Source organism: Brassica napus, chromosome C1 (assembly GCF_020379485.1).
Source record: "Brassica napus cultivar Da-Ae chromosome C1, Da-Ae, whole genome shotgun sequence".
Taxonomy (NCBI): Eukaryota; Viridiplantae; Streptophyta; class Magnoliopsida; order Brassicales; family Brassicaceae; genus Brassica; species Brassica napus.
Window position 1 is genome coordinate 11,045,169 of NC_063444.1, and position 18,944 is coordinate 11,064,112.

At 38.1% G+C, this 18,944-nt stretch overlaps 3 protein-coding genes across 5 annotated transcripts; 1 reads left to right on the forward strand and 2 right to left on the reverse strand.

Moving 5' to 3' along the window:
* Positions 1 to 1,730: 1,730 nt before the first annotated feature.
* Positions 1,731 to 3,217, reverse strand: BNAC01G14450D. The gene is made up of 2 exons (XM_013813288.3): positions 2,298 to 3,217; positions 1,731 to 2,203 (listed from the first exon to the last, which is right to left on the reverse strand). The coding sequence occupies exons 1-2, from the start codon at positions 2,663 to 2,665 to the stop codon at positions 1,915 to 1,917; spliced, it is 657 nt and encodes a 218-aa protein (XP_013668742.1). The 5' UTR covers positions 2,666 to 3,217; the 3' UTR covers positions 1,731 to 1,914.
* Positions 3,218 to 3,812: 595 nt separating this feature from the next.
* Positions 3,813 to 7,835, forward strand: LOC106375762 (ubiquitin carboxyl-terminal hydrolase MINDY-1-like). Its single transcript, XM_013815752.3, has 13 exons — positions 3,813 to 4,128; positions 4,260 to 4,366; positions 4,464 to 4,582; positions 4,664 to 4,751; positions 4,833 to 5,562; positions 5,663 to 5,815; positions 5,912 to 5,966; positions 6,060 to 6,141; positions 6,290 to 6,370; positions 6,484 to 6,579; positions 6,665 to 6,714; positions 6,812 to 6,875; positions 7,486 to 7,835. Exons 1-13 carry the CDS (start codon positions 3,927 to 3,929, stop codon positions 7,618 to 7,620), a joined length of 1,962 nt encoding a protein of 653 aa, XP_013671206.3. The 5' UTR covers positions 3,813 to 3,926; the 3' UTR covers positions 7,621 to 7,835.
* Positions 7,836 to 8,081: 246 nt separating this feature from the next.
* Positions 8,082 to 18,706, reverse strand: LOC106375763 (separase-like). Of its 3 annotated transcripts, none has more exons than XM_013815753.3 (27): positions 17,974 to 18,689; positions 17,710 to 17,890; positions 17,521 to 17,628; positions 17,218 to 17,352; positions 16,677 to 17,140; positions 16,222 to 16,327; positions 15,989 to 16,114; positions 15,501 to 15,794; positions 15,306 to 15,422; positions 14,958 to 15,176; positions 14,763 to 14,873; positions 14,515 to 14,649; positions 14,045 to 14,413; positions 13,868 to 13,957; positions 13,495 to 13,758; positions 13,291 to 13,414; positions 12,419 to 13,177; positions 11,817 to 12,048; positions 11,538 to 11,640; positions 11,252 to 11,449; positions 11,045 to 11,100; positions 10,728 to 10,957; positions 10,414 to 10,657; positions 9,755 to 10,166; positions 9,240 to 9,479; positions 9,075 to 9,162; positions 8,082 to 8,959 (listed from the first exon to the last, which is right to left on the reverse strand). In XM_013815753.3, exons 1-27 carry the CDS (start codon positions 18,585 to 18,587, stop codon positions 8,388 to 8,390), a joined length of 6,591 nt encoding a protein of 2,196 aa, XP_013671207.2. In that variant the 5' UTR covers positions 18,588 to 18,689; the 3' UTR covers positions 8,082 to 8,387. The 3 variants fall into 3 exon arrangements, with proteins under 3 accessions (XP_013671207.2, XP_048601615.1, XP_048601616.1); XM_048745658.1 differs by having other exon boundaries at positions 10,414 to 10,654; positions 17,974 to 18,681; XM_048745659.1 differs by having other exon boundaries at positions 8,689 to 8,973; positions 17,974 to 18,706.
* Between the last annotated feature and the right edge of the window lie 238 nt (positions 18,707 to 18,944).

The window sequence follows — 18,944 nt, forward strand, 5'->3', positions numbered from 1 at the left end:
GACCATCGGAAAGTCCATCGAAATATCCCGAGGAAGTTCTCCCTCGGTATATTCCGAGGAGCTTTCCGACGAACTGGTGGTCTTCGGAATTTCCTCGGAAATTTATTTCCTCGGAATTCCGTCGGAAAATTCCTAGGGATTTCCGAGGAAAAATGAATTTTCGAGGAGTTATTTTCGAGGACTTGTTTCGTCGGTATGTCGTCGGAATAACGTTATTCCGACGACATACCGACGATTTTTTCCCTCAGTATGTCGCTGTTTTCTTGTAGTGATGCTTGATTCAAGAAGGCGATTCATAAGGTTTACCTTTTGATTCGAACTGACCCACCGCAGAGAGCGATCGTCGCCGCCGTAGAGAGCCACCGAGAGACAGAATCTAACCCACTAAAACATATCAAACATTCGATCAGAGCAAGAAGAAGCCTCATCAAAGACGTGCATGATTGAACACCACAAGAACAACTTTACCTTTCGATTCGCGGAGCGAGACAGAGATATAGAACCGTCGACGTCGAGGAGAACCACGGCGATGGACAGAAACAGCCGGAGCCGTTTCGTCAAGGAGCCACCGAAAGCGACAGAGTCGCCTTTTCCATCGCATGCAGAGAAATTTCGAGAGAGAGAGAGAGAGAAGAATGAAACGACGCCAATGGAAGAAACCGCTCCTCTGGGCTCCCACATGCCTACACGTGTCCACGAACATACGCCTCTTCCGTCCCCATATTAAGACAGTCCCCATATTAAGACACGGCTCCACCTTAATTATGTGTTTTCCATTTATTTTTAATCACAAAATATCATAAGATACACCCTTAAATACGGTGATAATGATGCTCTTACAGATATAAAATGAGATGTGGACAAAAAGAGATATTCTATAAGATCTTGACACGTGTCCATGATAACTGACAACCTACAGATCCGGTGTCCGTCAAAGTGAGTTTCCCCAGTACATCTGTGGACAACCAGCATCTCTGTCGGTTGCCAGCTCCTCTCGGACAAGATGTGCTTAATTATTTAATCAAAACAAATTGAATTAGTACTAAGTTTTGAAGTAAATGGGTAAAAGTTTAAGATAAAAAGTCACGGAAACAATCGTAATTTATTAACATTGCTTTGTTTGGTGCGCTTTCTTGCTTTTGCTTTATTCGTTCCCGGCGTTTTTTTTAGTCATTTAATTATTGTAACTAGTCTGCGTGACCAAGTGGTTATCCACTATTGGATGTTTTTTAAGCTAATAGTATTTAATACATTTAAATACTAACATTTGCATTTATTCATCTTTTCATATCTCGGTACAGGTGTCGCACGCTGCAAGGACCACATCGTTTTCACAGTTTTGAGTTCAGTATTGGGGATTTTGCCTTTACTTACATTAAAAAAAACAAAACCTATCCAACTTTTACTTTGCACAAAAAAAAACTATCCAACTTTTACAAATAATTATAATGATAACAGCATTTGCCGATAAACGAAAACAGATCTTGTATAAGTAGTAGTTACATCAAATGATCAAATGAACGTATTGCCACATTTATTCTCTCTGTATAATTTTGAAAATCTAACACAAGTATTTTCTTTTGTTGAGTTTCATCATATGCTGCTGATTCTTAGACTATTGATCAGCACCAATGTAAATCTATAATATGATCATTAGATCACAGCTAAGTTTGTGCTAAGTGATTATTTATGGTTCAAATTAATTTTTAGTGGATGGAGAAATTAATGAGTATAGTATGTATATCAACAGTTGTTTGCCTGATAAATAAATTAACAAGTCAAAAGAGAGAGATCAAACAACAATCTCAAAGGAGAACTAGAAATTAAAATAACGACAACAAAATCAAGAAGCCAAATCCGAATGAAAGTATTAAGTAAATCACAAATGTAGTGATGACTTAACAACTTAGGAAACTAAAGATTAACAATGCAACTTGCGTGCTTCCCGAAAGTAGTCGCCTTAATATGATTTGAGCCTTGCTCAAACTTCAACATGGTTTCATCGCAGTCATAGCTCAGTGTACCTTCCTCTGTCTCCTCCCTACAATCCGTAAGTGACAACCGCGATCCAAACCGCAAATCAGTCCTCTCTTTTATAGCCTCCATAATCTCTCCCATGCCAGCTGCACCTCCCAAATCTTCTTCAGTAGCAGCCGCAGAAATATTGAGAAGTTGAGGCATGCCTACTTCGAGTTTCCCGTAACTACAAATAAATCATACATAAGATTTGAAATCAGGATATTAAAATGGTTTCAAACAATAATAACTACCAATAAAAAATGAACTTCCAATAAAACCTTTGGACAGAGGACGTAACAAGAGTAACATTCTTGTAAAGAAAAGAGGCTTGGAGGTTTCCTTGGAGGCATATGTAATCACCAACAAGTTTTCCAGGCACTCTTATCAGTAAATCCCATCTAGCACTAACTAGAGGAAGATAATGAACTTGTTGTGTTGTACTATTATTATTAAGCTCGGTTGTAAAACTCATATGAACTATTTTGATCTCGGGCACTAGCATACTGAAAAGTATCAAAAACCAACATATCACGAGGACAAAATAGCAGAGTATGAAGCATGCTCTCAGGTCCTCTTTTCGTTGTTTCATCTCTTCTACTGTAAGGGGTTTTGGCTGATCTTCTAGTGTTTCAGATTCCGATCTCATTGTATTATTTTGACTGATCAAAAGAAAAGAGGAGAAAGAAGATATGATAACAGAGAGATTGATATTTAATTGAAGTCTTAGGAAATCCTATAATGATGATTTCTACATATATATACAATAAACAAGAGGATACAGCATGCCCAATTAACCACAAAATTTATTGGTTCAATTCATTGTAGAAAGATATATTTAGAAAAAAACTAAATGATATAACTAGTTGACAAAAAGATATAGTAAATAATAGGGTTGATTGGTTAGTGATGTAACTTTGTTTTTTTTTTTTCCTTTTAAAGACTATGCTGTAGATATTTTGACTGATTTAATTAAAAATTGCTGTGATTTCTTTGGAAAGATATCCAAAGCACTAAAATAAAAGCTATAGAAAATCTGATTTCCAGAACTAGTATATTTTCTTTTCTAATTTTTTTTGGCTCTAAAATTCATTTTTGAAAATTACAGCATGATTGCCTACAGTCCTTTTCCAAAAAATATTTTTGTTTAGATTTTATTTTATAAGAAGGGTTTAAACTTTACTGTCTATTTAGTCTAATTTAATGTGTATTCAGTTTCAAAGACTTAATGAAAAAACAAGATATTTAATACACTGAAATTAATAGATTATTTAAAGTAAAAAAACTTACAAAATACAAATGAACCAATAGAGTGAGACTAAAATCCATATTTTATAAAAATGATTATGTTAGATTTAAATTTAGTTTAACCAATTAATTAAGTGAAATTACCTTTTTTCTTATAAAAATGAAAATCCTCAACTGTTGTAAGTTGTAACCAAAGTATAGTTTGAGTTTTAATTTAAATTTAGTTTAACCAATGTATAATTTTTTTTAAAAAAAATATATAGTTTGAGTATTAAATAAATTATATTTTACTTTGAAGCAAAATAATAAAATAATGAGTAGTAAACAAGATTACCTATTTTTGTAGTGAAAATGAAGTGAATTTAAAAAAGATTTTACTGTAAAGTGTGGAGTGAAAACTAAAGTAGTGTCGAATGTGAAGTCAATATCTCTGTAAGCGGTTGAGTAAACCATAGATGCTATTAATATCGGTTTGGTTAGTCCCGGTTTTGTATCGTGGCCAAACCATTCGAAAATCAATACTCTCGTTGCTTATATCGTCTTATGTACTTCCTTGCTTCCTTTGACTCAATTTCTTCACAAATTCCACGAAAGAAAAAATCGCTTCTCCGATTGAAACTGACTTTGACGTAAGAGGAGGCGATTCATCAAAGCACTTTGTAATGGCGATCGATTTCTCCCAACTTCCTCCTCCGACTTCGAATTTTCCCGCCAAAAAGAAGCAGACGAATCAGATTCAGGCCTCCTCGCAGAACGAAGCTGGGAAGAATCTCAGTTACAAAACGAAGGAGATCAAGTTTCGTAAGCGAGATAGGCAGATCGTTCTCCAGAGCGAGAACGGACCGTGTCCTCTGATCGCCATTTGTATGCGCCTCTTCTTCTCTCCCTTTAGTTTTCGCTTTCGCTAGGGTTTATGAACTTTGATCGAATAGGGAAGAACAAGTGCCCAATCGGCTGTGTCATCGTTTGATTTGTGTTGTATGCAAATGCAACAGGTAACGTTCTGATCTTGAGAAACGAGATGAATCTATATCCTGATCGTGATCGATTCCAAGTATCTCAAGAGAGGCTGCTGAGTCTTGTGGCAGACGTATTGTTTGATGTAAAGTTTTTCTTTGCTTCATTATCTTAATCTCTGACCATATGATGATGATGATAGTACATGAGAGAATCTGTTTTATTTCTCATTCTCATGGCAGAGCGATCATGATGATGATGATGATGAGTTTACTGAGAACCAGCAACACAGAATTGCTGACGCCATTAATCTCCTTCCACGTTTGGCGGATGGCATTAATGTCAATATTAGATTCAGGAGGTTTAATCTAATCCTCTCTATCCTCTGTTTAGTAATGGAGATTTCATAATCGTTAACCGCAAAATGTTTCCTTGCTTGCAGGATTGATGACTTTGAGTCTACACCTGAGCTAGCTATATTTGATTTACTCAGTATTCCCTTATTTCACGGATGGATTGTTGATCCCCATGTTATGATTCTTTCTTTATCCAATAGCATCCTCCATTTGTAAATTTTGAATGCTGACTGATTCTCCTCTGTTTGTCTCCAGGATTTTGAAACCGCTAATGCAATTGGATGCAAATCTTATAATGATTTGATGACTGGACTTGTTACTTTGGAGACACAGACTCTAAAGGCTCGAATCGGCTCTAAAGAATGCTCTCTTGATTTTACTGCTACGTTTACTCCAACTCAACGTTGTTTGAAGAAAACAAGATCTTTTGCTGACTCTACACCTACATCTGCTGAGCATAGTCAACTCGGAAGGGGAGATATTGAAGAGGAAAGAGTGTTGCTGCGAGCCTTGAGGTTCTCTGAAAGGGAAAATCTGGGTATTTATACTCGCAGAGACTCGAGCAGTGGAGGAGACTCTGTGTCTGGATACTCAGATGTATATCTTATGTCTGAGAGTGACTCATTAGTAGATTCTATGGACGCTGGATCTCCTTGTACTAGCACCCCTGGAAGTGGTAATACCTGTCAGAAGTCTAAATGTAATGATCAGGTTTCTTCTAAGGAATCAGGAGATGAGACAGTTTGTGTTCTTGGGAATAAGTTTGATGTGGCGGAAGAGACACATTCTTCAACACCAGGCGCTCTTGCAAGTGAGCAGCTGTCTTCAACGGAATTGGGAGATGAGACGGCTTCTGATGTCGAGAGTAACATCAAAATGGTTGATGTGCATGTTATTTTGGAGAAGAATAATCAGGAGTCAACCAAAAGCGCTAGCAGCTCTGAGATTCAATTCAAGTCTGAAGCTGTAACTTTTGTTAACACAGGTAAACTCATTAAGCTATGTTTATGAACTGGCTCATAGTACAGTATGAATTTGTGTTTGATCTGAAGTTTCTTACTCAATTATGATCACTGTATTCCCAGATCTTACGGACAGATCCCAGGATGATGATAATGTAGCCATGTATGAAGCTGAGAAATCTGTAACCTTAGGCTCTCCAGTGTATAAAGGCCAGTCACCTCTTGGCCAAAGCTCTTCTGAAGGGAAAGATACAAATGGGGTCACGCCAAGAGAGGGTAAGTTTCAAACATATGAGTTATATCTATTGCGCATAGAGACAACTCTGTACGTGTTTCTTTCTTAAGAAAACTTCACCATGGTTGAATTTTCAGGTGAAGTGATCAAGAACTTCTTGAATAATAATGCCAGCCAATTGACGTTTCCCGGGTGCGTGATGGCATTGTTTTCTTAGGGAAGATTGTATGTAACTGGATACATTGTTTTTATCTTTTATAGTCACTGACTTATCATTTCCTCCAGTCTCTTTTTCTTAGAACAAGGCGTTGAAGAAGGTGAACTTTGTGTCTTCTTTCGCAACAATCACTTCTACACCATGCTTAAGGTTATTACACTTATATGTAAAGCTGTAGCTTTTCTTTCCCTGGTATTTTGGATCGATAAGAGGCGATTTCAAGAGTTTATACATTAACAGATAACAGTCTAGAAGGTTAATTCTGATTGGATCTCTCTTTTCTTTTTTCATTTTGCAGTATGACAATGAACTCTATAATCTGGTTACTGATCAAGGCTATTTGAATGAGCGAGACTTGGTTTGGGAGAAACTAAACGAGGTATTTGCGAATTATGTATATGTTATATTTTGTAGAAAGAAGACTGAGTTTTGGTGTATTTTAAAGTCTCACTGATTACTATTTGCTATGTTGTATGGTTTCAAAATTTTCAGGTGAATGGCGATTCAGTTTTCGTGGATGGTGACTTCAAGGTCTTCAGGTGTGAGAGTGGCAACTGGGATCAACAATATGCACTTAGTAGTACTGCGGTATGAACACACTTCCTCTCCTGCTTCTGGAGTATTTTTTAACACGTTCTTGGCATTTACTAATTTTGGATCTTTGCTTTATCAGGATTATATCTACAGCATCAACAGTGCATCAAAAGAAGGCATGGAGGTTGAGTATGTATTCTGATCTCTGATCTTTTTAGACCATTTTCCCCTTTATGTCTAAACCTATAATCATATTCAATAAGTTCATTTTCTTGGTTATACGCAGTCCCGATCTTAAAATGGCGATGGAGTTGCAGGAACAAGAGTTGGGTGAAGACATTGGTTTTGAGGTACTTTAAAGTGATTTCAATGATAACAAAGTCCTCATAACATCAGAATTTAGATCTATACTAAACATGTTGAGAAGGTATAAGGAAAACACGTCTCATTTTACATACATACTCTGTTACTTTTTAGTACAACCATATACGTTTTCTCGTCTTTCCACAAAACATAAGAAGACAGAAAGAAACTTATGCCCATTTTATCCTCTTTTGTCTCCTAAGCTTCTGCTTGTCTTTTGTTATGTTTAACATGAAGAACATGACCAGGGACCTCTTGGTGCAGAGTATGTTCTTGTACCAAAACCTACCAAAATTTCAGTAACGAATAAAATTCCAAAACTCGCAGAAGAATTACCTTAATATCTAAACGAAACTTACCTCAAAAATATCCAACCACAAGATACCAATTAAACTACAATGTAACATGGAGTCATTAACGAAACCAAAATAGCGTTTGATTACATTTCTTCTGCGTAAACTTCAGGAGGATTGTGAAATATTACACACCAAATGACCAAGCATTCTATTCGTGATAAGTTGTGTGTTCAAGGGAGACTGATTGAAGAGGGATGAATGTTAGTCATCAGATGTGTAAACGTGTGTAATATCTCTGCAGGTACCAATGAAGAAGCAGTCACATGTCTTCTTCTTCTTCTTCAGTACAAGAAGTGAGAGCAGTCCAACGATGGTCCAAAGATGGCATATGTACAATCATGAATGTAAATTCTCCTCCTTGCCCTGTAAAGGTTAGCTTCTTTTTCTTTCCATTGATTTTGATTGTTTGGGTTTACAAATAAATTATAGATTTAGCTAAATCAATCAGAGCTTTTCGATTCTTGCTTGGTTGTAGTTGACTATCATTCCTTGGTCCTTTGTAATTTTGTTTCTTTAGTCAAATTTTTGTAGTGAATTTTTATTCAATCGTGTAAATGGAATCAATGAATGTATGAATATTTTGAGAGTACTTTTTGCAATTGTATCAAAAAGTAAGGTGGATTCAGTTCATTGTGAGAATCCCTCTTTTCCTAATATGTCTGTTGAAAAGAAAACGATAAGAAGATAAACATACCTTCAAATAGCTTGAATTCAGCTGTATCATACTCATCTAACGTTCGATGGCTGACCAACACTCTACCAAGATGCTAAATGTCATATAATTCACATGTTCTACTTCGACGAGACAGTGTGATGAAGCTGATATAGAACAGTCAATTCATAAAACAAAAAAAAATTATAGCTGTAACCTGAATAATCAATGTATGTTAAATACACACAAATTGATCTGTGAATTACTAACACTTATATAACATGAAATTCTAAGAGAATTGTAAACCATGTGATAATCTTTTTACAAATTGATCAGAAATAAGAAAAAAGAGAGGTGGAATATCTTCTATATCTCTATACTCTTTCTTTCCCTTGTGTTGGATATAACCCTCAAGTCTAAGAAGATGAAGATGAAGATGAAGAAGAGCTTCAACTCGTTTTTTCTTCATACCCGTTGAAGAACCCTCAAGTCTAAGAAGATGAAGATGAAGGAATAAGAGCTTCGAGTCCTTTTTTCCTTGTGATACCAGTTGGTACACCATAACAGACCGGCGCAGCCCCAATCAAGTATGGCAACGTACACACTTCTCTAGCCGCAGCCATGAACGAACCTATTTTGCGTTCATGCTTGTGGTTGCACTCAGTCTTCCCTGACCTATCAACATTCGATTGAGCTGCCTTGTTACGCGAAGACGGCTTCCTTGTCCTTTTGGTGTTGTTGCCCTTCAGATTCATGGCTGCAAGTTCGTTAGCTAATAACTCACACTGGCTGCAACCACCCTCTGAAGGAGAAGAAGAAGAATCTGATCTCTCTCTCAACCAAGCTTCCAACAACGCTTTCCCAAACCGATCAATGTCTCGGTCTGTTACGTCCCACAGGTTCGCCACAATGGCTGGAGATCCAGCTAAGAGATATGAGAGTGGTATGCCTTGTGGGATGTAGCAGCCTTTTAGCCATAGTGAACCACTACTGCATCCCATAAGAAAAGTTGCAGAACAGTTATCTAGCTTCTCTATTTCGCGACTAGACAGATACTGTGCTCCTGCAGTAGAAGATCTGATTAGAAAATAAGTAAACGAACATCGCATCAAAGATTTACTGTAACGATTAAACGGCTAAAGAATTTTTTTTCAGGAGTGTTCAAGGAATCATCATACCACTTCCATGACCGAAATATAGAAATAGATCATGATTTTGTAATGCTTCTGTCAACTCTTCAGCACTTGGTACTGATCCAGCTTTCCCCTGAAAGTATACGCAAAAAAAAGTAAGCATCAAGAAAAAGGTTAACTACAAGCATGCTGGCTCTATTCATATGTTACCTCAAAGTTTTGATCTCTGAACCAACTCTCAAATTCTCCTTGTGTCTCGCTGAGATCACCACCAGGATTCAACAAGTAAAATGAATCTAGCGGATCTATAAGAGGGAAGGAAGCAGCATGAGCTCTTGCTGGCTCTCCTTGGAGAAAGCGCTTCTTTAGCACAGCAGATATGCTACCAACAGAAGGCATTCGGTACACCTCCTGTTTCCTTAATATTGGAATATTCTCCCAAGGAAGCATCTAACCAAAAATCAGAAGAAAGTTGCAGGTAAGCAAATCTATACACGCACGGAAAGATATACTCTTCTTTGTCATAGAAACCAATACACATAAAACTAAGCCTGTCAATATTTTACATTCATCAAACACAATGACTGATCTCATGCAATAACTATAGTATATTTCACTGGTAAGATATACGTTGTTCAGCCTTTGAACCGCAACAGATAAACCAAGCAGAGAGTCAAACGTTGTAATACATATGCAGTGAAGTGATAAGGATGTAAATTACGAACCTGAACCTCAGGATCTAACACCAAAATGATAGGCTCTCTATTTTCATTTTCGTCATGTTTCTCTAGTTTGGTTGCTGCTTCATGTATCAGCTGTAATGCCAACCCATGCCTGCTTTCAGAAATATTAGGCGCGGCAGTAGGAGTTTTGCAGCTATCTTCTTCATAAAGATAGCCCCCTCTACCTACATAGCAACCATTTCTTAAAGAAAGCTGAGCCACACATGCTTCTCCTTTAAAGTCTTCCACCCCACCTCCAAGAATAACCTTCAAAAGCATCTCATTAACTTCCATTTTGCACTTGGACTTGAGATCTTTTACCAGTTTTTTCTGTACAGAGTCAGGCAAGTTGAAGTTTGACAAGTCTCCAAGAAGCAGACATCTCCAGGGACCCAGCCAGGAATCTTCTAGAGTCCTGGAACAAAAGAGTGGATACTCAAAGTTGTTAACAAAAACGCAGACTCGTGCTTAGTTGTGGATTGGATTACAAACAGTCCTGTGTATGTCATAGTTTGAAATTTTAAGAAGACACATTAAGATATAAAATCTTTTGGTGGCATGACATTACAAATGTCAAGAAATACGTCAAGAAGTGATCGATCTTTTCTGAACTGTTTAATAGACCGATATCTACACGAGTTATAGAAAGAAAGCCAGCTAACCTTACGAACTTCCTGAGATGATGATCAAGTTTCTTTCTCTTTTTCCACCACAAATGTCTATGCACTCTCGTGTCTTCTACGAGAGATCCAGAAGATGCGTGGCTTTCCTCCAATATTGATCTAAATACTGGAGCTACATCATCTACCACGGAGGAACCCCATGGACAAAGCCAGCGACTCTCCAAATTCTCGACTTGAGTCGCTTCCGTAGAACTAAGATTTCTGCTGTCATCGGACATGTCTACTGATCCAAAAAAATCATGAGTACAAATAGGAAACTCAATAAATCAACCAGTAAGCAGTTCATCTTGTACCTCCTATAACCGAATCTACAGGCAGGAGAGTGGCTACCGGTTGACTTTTCAAGTTGAGGCGTGATATGAGCACCCAGGCACAAACAGGTGAACGGATTCGCATTAGCTCCTGTAACAATTGACAGAAAGCGCCTCCAAGCAAACTAATGCAGACGATTGTTGAGCTTGGAAGATTGTTAAAGAACTCTTCAGCAAATTGTACAAGATCTTGAGTACGCTCAGGAGCAAGCCTACAGTAGCAAGGAAGAAAGAAAATAGAGTAAGCCAACAGAAAAGTATATAGCATGTCTAGTTGCTTAAGGTAACTCATCTCATACCTGGGTAAGTCCAACGCCCCAGGAACCATGCAACTCAAGCAAGTAGCTTCTGTACCCTGAAAATACAAGATGTCAGATAAGAGAAGCAACACGTACTTCTAAATATGAAATTGAAAGTACATAAAATATCATCAATAATACTGAGGCTACAGGAGTTAATCCACCAACTGACAAGTTGAAAATACCTCTCCAACCTCTGTCTCTTACCTCTTTATCTGATTGGCACCGTGATTTGTGTCTTCGGCTCAAATTCGAAATGAATTGATAACTAATATGGGTACCAAGCGAGCCTTGATGGAAATATGAAACCCAGTGACTTGCAGACAGCTCCTTCCCATCACATTCGAATGAGAATTCATCACTTGAGGAAGAAAGCATGTATAAAGAAGCAAGCAATCTTGAAACCTTCGGGAAACAAAAAAGAGAGAGAGTAGTTACACCAGAGAGTAATTAAGACTGAAACAGAGGGCCATCAAATAAGCTGACCATTTACCTTCTGAAATACTATTGGAACCTCTCTGCTGAGTATAAATGCTAACTTCAACCATGCCACCAGTTTTGTGAAAGGAACATGAGACAGATCACAGCAAATAGACCTGTTAGAAGCAACAATCAGGAGGCCAAGGAGGATGATATGTACACAATATTAAAGGGTATATTTGATCAATTTAGTATACGACTTTTATCATGCCACAAAAAATTCGCATAAGAAAGGGCAAAGCTTAAGCATGACAAAACTGACAAGAGTACAACCAATAGATGTCACACATACCTGCTCTCCGTGCAATGGTAATTCCGCAAACTCAACCAGCACAAGTTGTAAAGTATTACTGCCCGATCAATGGCAAATACATCCCTTGTAGCTTCTTTCCCAATAAATTCCAGCAACTGACTGACAGAAGGTTGGTTGTGGCTGAACCGGTTACTTTTAAATAAAACACAGATACTATGCAGTAATGCTTCATGAGCTAGATGAACTCTACCAGAGTCCGCCAAACATTTTCCTGAAATGGAAAATGAGATTGTAAGCAGATATACACTTCTTCTAACGATTCTCAGTGACTGAGATGTTTTTGCCAGAGAATAAACAAAAGAGCGGCAGGCACATCTGTCATGCTTAAACAGGGGAATGGCCAGAAAAAACACAAACATGGAAATGGAGAATAAGATCAAACTAGTGTTGGCTCGAAACTCCCTCAAGGTTTCCATGACCCTTTACTTTTTTATCAACAATGGGCGAATTTAAAGGTTACTACAAATACTGAAACTCAGTTCTCATCTACCCCATTAAGCTATTAGATTGTTTTCAACAGGAAACGGTCAAAAGGCCAACTTCATATTGCATGAGCAGATTCATAAAGTGTAAGAGCATACCGAGGTCAACAAGTATTGAGGACGCAAGCCTCCTATGGCAGAGTTCCCATTTCAGACTTACTAAAGTGTTGAGAGACCCTGGTTCCGTTACTTTCTCAGAGAGGCACTGCATACATTTTCCCTTGTAGCAAATGCAAAAGCCATGGCCTGTGTTTTTTGTGTCTAAGAACACCCTTTCACACCCAGAACCATCAGATGTATCACAGAAGCCAGCCTTCCTTGAACCAACTTCATGCACATTAGAACGATTTTGGCATTGCTCTTTAAGTGACTGACGCATTGAGCGAGTTAACCTTGAAGTTGGCTCAGATATTAAATCATGATCCTTTGACACACGAGTTTGGGAACTTCTAGCTCTCCGACCCCTCCTGGAGCCTTTGCTTTCAGTTGGCTCCTTATTTATACGGAGTTTTGTTTTGCCTGAATTATATCCTATAGCTTCCCCTCCATTTTTATCAATCGCTTTAACCTCATCAAGTTCTTCTCCATCAGATCTAATGAAGCTTTTCCATGCTGGACAACAGATTTTCCCGAGGGCAGCAGTAAGCAAGCCTTCAGCATGCAAGAATCCATCTGTCTGGGAAACTCTTTCAAGTTTTTTTCGAGATATCTCTCCAATTTGCTTATCCAATGTAACTTCTAACTTCAGTTTGCACTTTCCGCACGAAAAATCTCGCTTATTGGCATTCAATATCTCTTTTACATTTTGGAGTTCCTTTTCTGCCAGATCCAAACTCTGCCTTTTGTGGTAAAAAGTTCCTTGTGAAATTAAAGAAGAAAGACAATAAAAAAGATCAAGTGGCTTACAGACAAAAGTAATAAGTAAAGATACAAGAAAAGACAGTACAGTTGAAAAAAGAGCGATTTCATACCTAAAGCAGAAGAAAAAGCAACCACAAAAGGGAATAGACTTTGAGAGCATGAAATGGCTTTGCCCCATGATAGAAGGGATTCTGCCTCTAGCCCATTCCCTATCAGCTCATTAACAATTCCAACCTGCACATTTTAGCACCAAATTGAGAAACAGAGAAGTGATGAAACCCTACTAGACTAGAAGCTCTGAGCATAAATAGAACCTGAAGGGTGCTTTCCAAATAACATTGGAGTACATTCCAACGACTTAAGTAGCAGCGATTGATGTCCCAAGAAAAATCTCCGCATGGCCAAAAATCAGTTGCTAACGATCTGTACACTTCGAAATTTGTAATGCTATAAGTCCGTATCTCTGATATTTTCCCTGCGTCATTGTGTTTTTCCAGCTGCTTCTCAGCTGTATACTTATATTTCTCTTGAAATAAAAGAGTTCGTATTCTATAGGCTTCTTTTGCATAAGAAAGAGCCTGCAAAATAAAACCGCTTAACATCAAGAGACTGCAACAATGAACCTGGAAAAAATTTTATTGCAATATTTTTTTGGAAAAAAATGTAAAATACGTATAATAATTTCACCTCAGAAAGCTTTCCAAATGACATGAGCCTTTCACAGAGATCATAATAGAGATATGCAGCTACGAAAGATGAATGACCAGAGAGTGAGGCCTGAAATAACATTCATTAGCAAAATCTGATATCACCATGAATAATATTTGGTGACAAAAAAATTTACAGATAAGATAAATCTCTTACACTTGAAATAAGTTCTGAAGCTGCATCTGTAATATCATCTATCGTGATGTCTGATTGAAAGGGGCCTTTATCCTTAACGGAGGTACGCAAGAAATCGTTATATAATTCATGAAAGTTCTGCTGGAACCCAATTAGCTTTGCTTTTGAATCTTTCAGGCAATCTATCCAGAAATCCATGCACGTGGATTTGTCACCACAATTCTCTGATAAGCTCAAGATAAAGGCATTACTTATGGGGGAAGGGCATAAGGCGTGACTTAGCCTTCTACATTCCCACAGCATTGCAAGACAGGTCTCCAATTTGACATGCTTCTGTTTAAATAATCGGAAAATCAGCTGGTATGTATGATGATGGAGCTCCGTGCATCCCTAGACATGGAAAAAGGTATCAAGGGCCAGATAGATATAAACCAGGTACACAGTATGCCACTAAAAACCCATAATCCAGATAGATTATAGGAAAAAGATACCTTCACTGACATCAAATCGATCATATTGTAAAGTAACGGAATTATGTCTTCTGTTGGTAGACTGTCCCCACTATCATCTAGACTTAGCATCCCCAGCCATAGATTTAGGGAAGTGCTAATGTCTTGAAAGACTATCTGCGCAAAGGAGACGAGGCAAAATATTTCGAAGTTAAATTAAAAAGTGATCCACAAACCACCAAATGAAAAATAAACTATTAACAATTAGAGACTATTTTTTATGTTTGCACCTTTGAGTTTGGTTCAGCTTCATGGGTACAAAAAGCTCTCAGGCAATACGCAATAGGTAACTGGTGTGAAGATGGAGCACCCTCTTTGTTTGGTCCATGATGTACCTCACTCTGCTTTCGTACATAGAAGAAATCGGTCAAGAAATATTTCAAGTAATTAACGAGCTGTTAATTCTGACGTAGTGAGAGGTATACCAATATAGAGATTGCTTCTGATAGAAAACGAATGCAGTAAACTAGATGTTCAGTTCCAGATGCCCTTGCCATTCTTGCTTTCCATATTAAGACTGTTGCTCTCTCTATATGCATATCCTCTGTGACATAAACATTCTTCAAAAGGATATCTGCTATTTCGATTCGCATTTGTTGACCTAGATTTGAGCTCAAAGAGAACATTTCATAGGCCAGAAGCTCCTGCAAGCATTAATAGAGAAGAGAAAAGGCAAATTTAAAAAGAATACCAATATCATCTTCATAAATTTTACAAATGTGTAAAGTACAAACTTTATCCAAACAATAACTGAAAGGCTGTTAGGATCCCACCTGCTGTAGAATTTTTCCAAAAGCCCTATTTGACCGTCTTTTGGAAGATGATAGCAATGAGTACAAAGTTGTACAAGAATCAACCGCATCCAGATTCGTGTGACATTCCCGTTCTATCTGTTGACAGCACACATTCAGATGCTTGAAGTTCAAGATATTATATATGCAAAGGAAAGTAAGTAATTAACAATTTACCTTAACCCACTGTTTTACAACTGCCGCAGGCCCTGGTAGCCTTCTGATCAGATGTTCAGCTGAAAGCCAATTTTCTAGAATATATACGATAGTCTGTCTAATCTTACATCTGCTACATTGCTGGAGTACATCCAGGTAGAATGCACTCCTTTTACATGTTTCGCCCACAAAATCCACAATGGCATCTTCTGACAGGTCATTTTCAGATGAACTAGATTGATTTACAAACATATGACAATCTAGTTCAACACATCTCCATGAGGCCTTCGAGCACAGCTTGAGCGCCTCACATGCCTGCAAGGTAGAACACTTAATCTATAAAATGTACGAAGAAAAAAAAGGAAGAATATATTATAAAGCAGAAAAGTAGAATACATCGTAAGTTTGTAACGCATAAGTCCACACAAATAAAGCAGGAGCAGATTTTTATCCAGTCTTCTACTTGTTTGCATGTAAAATATATAAGAAGTCGAAAAGCAGGTACTCACCTTTTTTAGCTCCTTATTTCTGTACAAAACGACACCAACATTGTATAGCGACGCTAATAGATACTTGAGTTCTTGAGATCGGATCCATGGACTGTCAATTACACCCTCAAGTAGATGGACACTGATCTGGAAAGGCAGATGTTGGATCACTAAGTTAGATAATGATGACATGTTCAGTAACTTGAACAAGATACTTTCCATTGAATTATATGCACTGCAAATAAATACCAAACCTCCAATTTAAGCTGGATTCTCAATGAGACAATGAAAGCAGCCATAGCCACGTTTAGCAAAGCTTTATTATTGTCAATTTCTCTACCTCCCTTGTCAGCCGTGCATCTAAGAAGTGGGCAAAGGAGAGGTGAGAAATGCATTCAACCCATATACAAAGACTTCACAAAATAATTAAGATAATTTCCAGTATCCAAGCGCATTGAAGATTTAAACCTCATCTCAACTGCCAATGTTTTGCATATTAACATGATAAAAAGGGGAAAATATAGTAGACAGATAATGCATTTACAGTTGCATGAAATCAACAACTTGAAAGAAGTACGATTCTAAAATTCCCTCAAATATATTTACGTTATTTCCACCATGTGACAAACAAAACAATCTTCCCGAAGAGCACGATCCTGATTAAAAGCTACAGAATTTAGCGTAAGAGAGAAAATGATGGTCACCTTACCTCTGAAGGAAGAGACACCCATCACAAAATTGGAGAAAGGCATCATGAATAGTAGACAAATGAGCCGAAGCGTAGGACATCTCCGAGTTCAACACAATCTTTCTTTTCACTGAATTTATTAAGTTCGCAAGCGGTTGGCACAAGAATTTCATGGCATCTACATATTGTACCGAATAAGCCTTCTTGTTTATGTCTGTACATCTATCATTTGTTTTCTTTGTATAGTTTCTATGTCCACCAACCAATGATAGATCAGTCTGGTTGCCCTCATTCCCTGAGTAACTATCAACCATACCAAGTAAAGAAACTAAACTATGCCATCTAGTCTCATCCTCAAGCAAAGCTTGAATCTTCCAATCATCAGTTGCATCTTTAACCTTGCTGTCTCCAAACTTGGAATCGTAAACCGTGATGGACAACCCGGACGAATAAAGTCTAAGAATCAGAGTAAGTTGTGGTATTGCCTGCAAAACAGTAAAACTATAAACTAACTCCCTGAATAAGTTGAGGCGGGTTTACATGCCAAAGAGAGTAAAATTACCTCGGAAAAAATAGCTGCCATCTCATTTAACTTTTTTGAAACTTTAACGCAGTACATGTCTTCTGCTGATCGAAACTTGTGAGCACAGTAAGAGACTAGCTCAACAAAATCCACAATATCCTCATCAGTCCCAGCCTGAAAAAGGAGCAGAGTATTATAAGACATTGCAAGTCTGCGGTAGAGCTTCAACTAAGAAGCTAGCAAAAACCTAAAAGTCACCCAGTTCCAGCAATAGACACGAGAGTAGGCGACACCACAACAAATGGAAGAGTTACAATACAACGCAAGGCCTTTTGTACAAACCTCGAGCTGACAAGATAAGCTGCGCAGCAAAGACATTGAAATGTCAATGGTCACTGACATTCTTCTTTCCTTAACTCCAAACAGAACAGAAAGCACCTCGCGCGCAAACTGGAAACAGGCATTGCGTTTACTTTAATTCATCAAATGATAGCAGCTAAAAGAGAAAAAAAATCAAAGTACGAAAGTCACCTTAAAAATTCTATCTTTAGACACTGCAAAATCATAATGTTCCTTCACAGTCGTGTTGCAGAAAGAACGCACAAAGTCCAAATCAAAACGTTCAGCTTCTCTAACCAGAGAAACAGCACACTTACCCAAATTCGTCACGAGCAATCTAAGCAACTTCTCATACGCCTTCGCATCTAAAACCCTACACAGTAACAAAACTTCAATCTCTACAACTTCTTAAAAGAAAGCAGCACTGATCTATAATAATAATAATCCCACACTAACCTGAACCAAGCTCTAACCTCATCAAGCAAGACAACTACTTTTCTATACATCTTATCATCCCTTTGCTGACTCATCGCCACAGCCTTAAAAATAGCCGTTACAGCCTCTACCAAAACCATCGCCAGCTCCGCCTCTCCGTCTTTAACCTCCGGCAACAACCGGGACTTAACACCGGATCCCCTCAGCTTCTCCAGAACCTTAAACGCTTGAGTATTAACACTCTCGTGAAACCCCCAAGCATCGAGACAGCAAACCATTCTCAGCCGCTGAAGCTGAACGGTGTGAGGCTTGCAAGCTAACTGCGCGGAGAACGACTCTAAGCAATCCAAGCAGAGCTCGTACGCTCGGAAGAGATCTCTCGCTGAATCGCGAGATTTCTCGTCGGAATTCGCGGCGGTGGAGGAGAGGCGTCTGGGTAGAATCGAGATGGATTTGTTGAGGAAAGGGAGGAACTGCTTGCCGAGTGAGCGGAGGTTAAGCGCTGGGTCTTCCTTGCGGGAATTTGATTGGAGAGTGGTGAAAGGTCGGAGGTAATCGGAGACGGAGGCGAAGACGTCGCCGGCGTGGGAGGATTCGATTAGAGAGAGGAGACGGACGTCATCGGATGACGTCATCTCTTTGTGGTTTCGAATTGTGTGAGAAGTTTCGGAACTCCCGCTAATCAAAGATTGCACATTTGTGGATTTGAATATGGGCTTCTTGTACAAAGATTGTTTCCGTTTTCTGGGCTCGGATATGACTTTAAAGCCCATTCTATGTGTTTCATTAAAAAAATTCCTTTTTGACATGCTAAAACTAAAAGCATCCCAATTCCCAACCTTAAAACTTCAATGTTAACTTTTATACTTATCATTTTAGTCTTAAAAATTTATATTATTAATAGTACATCAAATAAAATATTCTTTATTTTATATCCAAACTAAATGAAATAAGTTTCTGCTTGTAGAATATAAAATAATTAGTTTTGATAT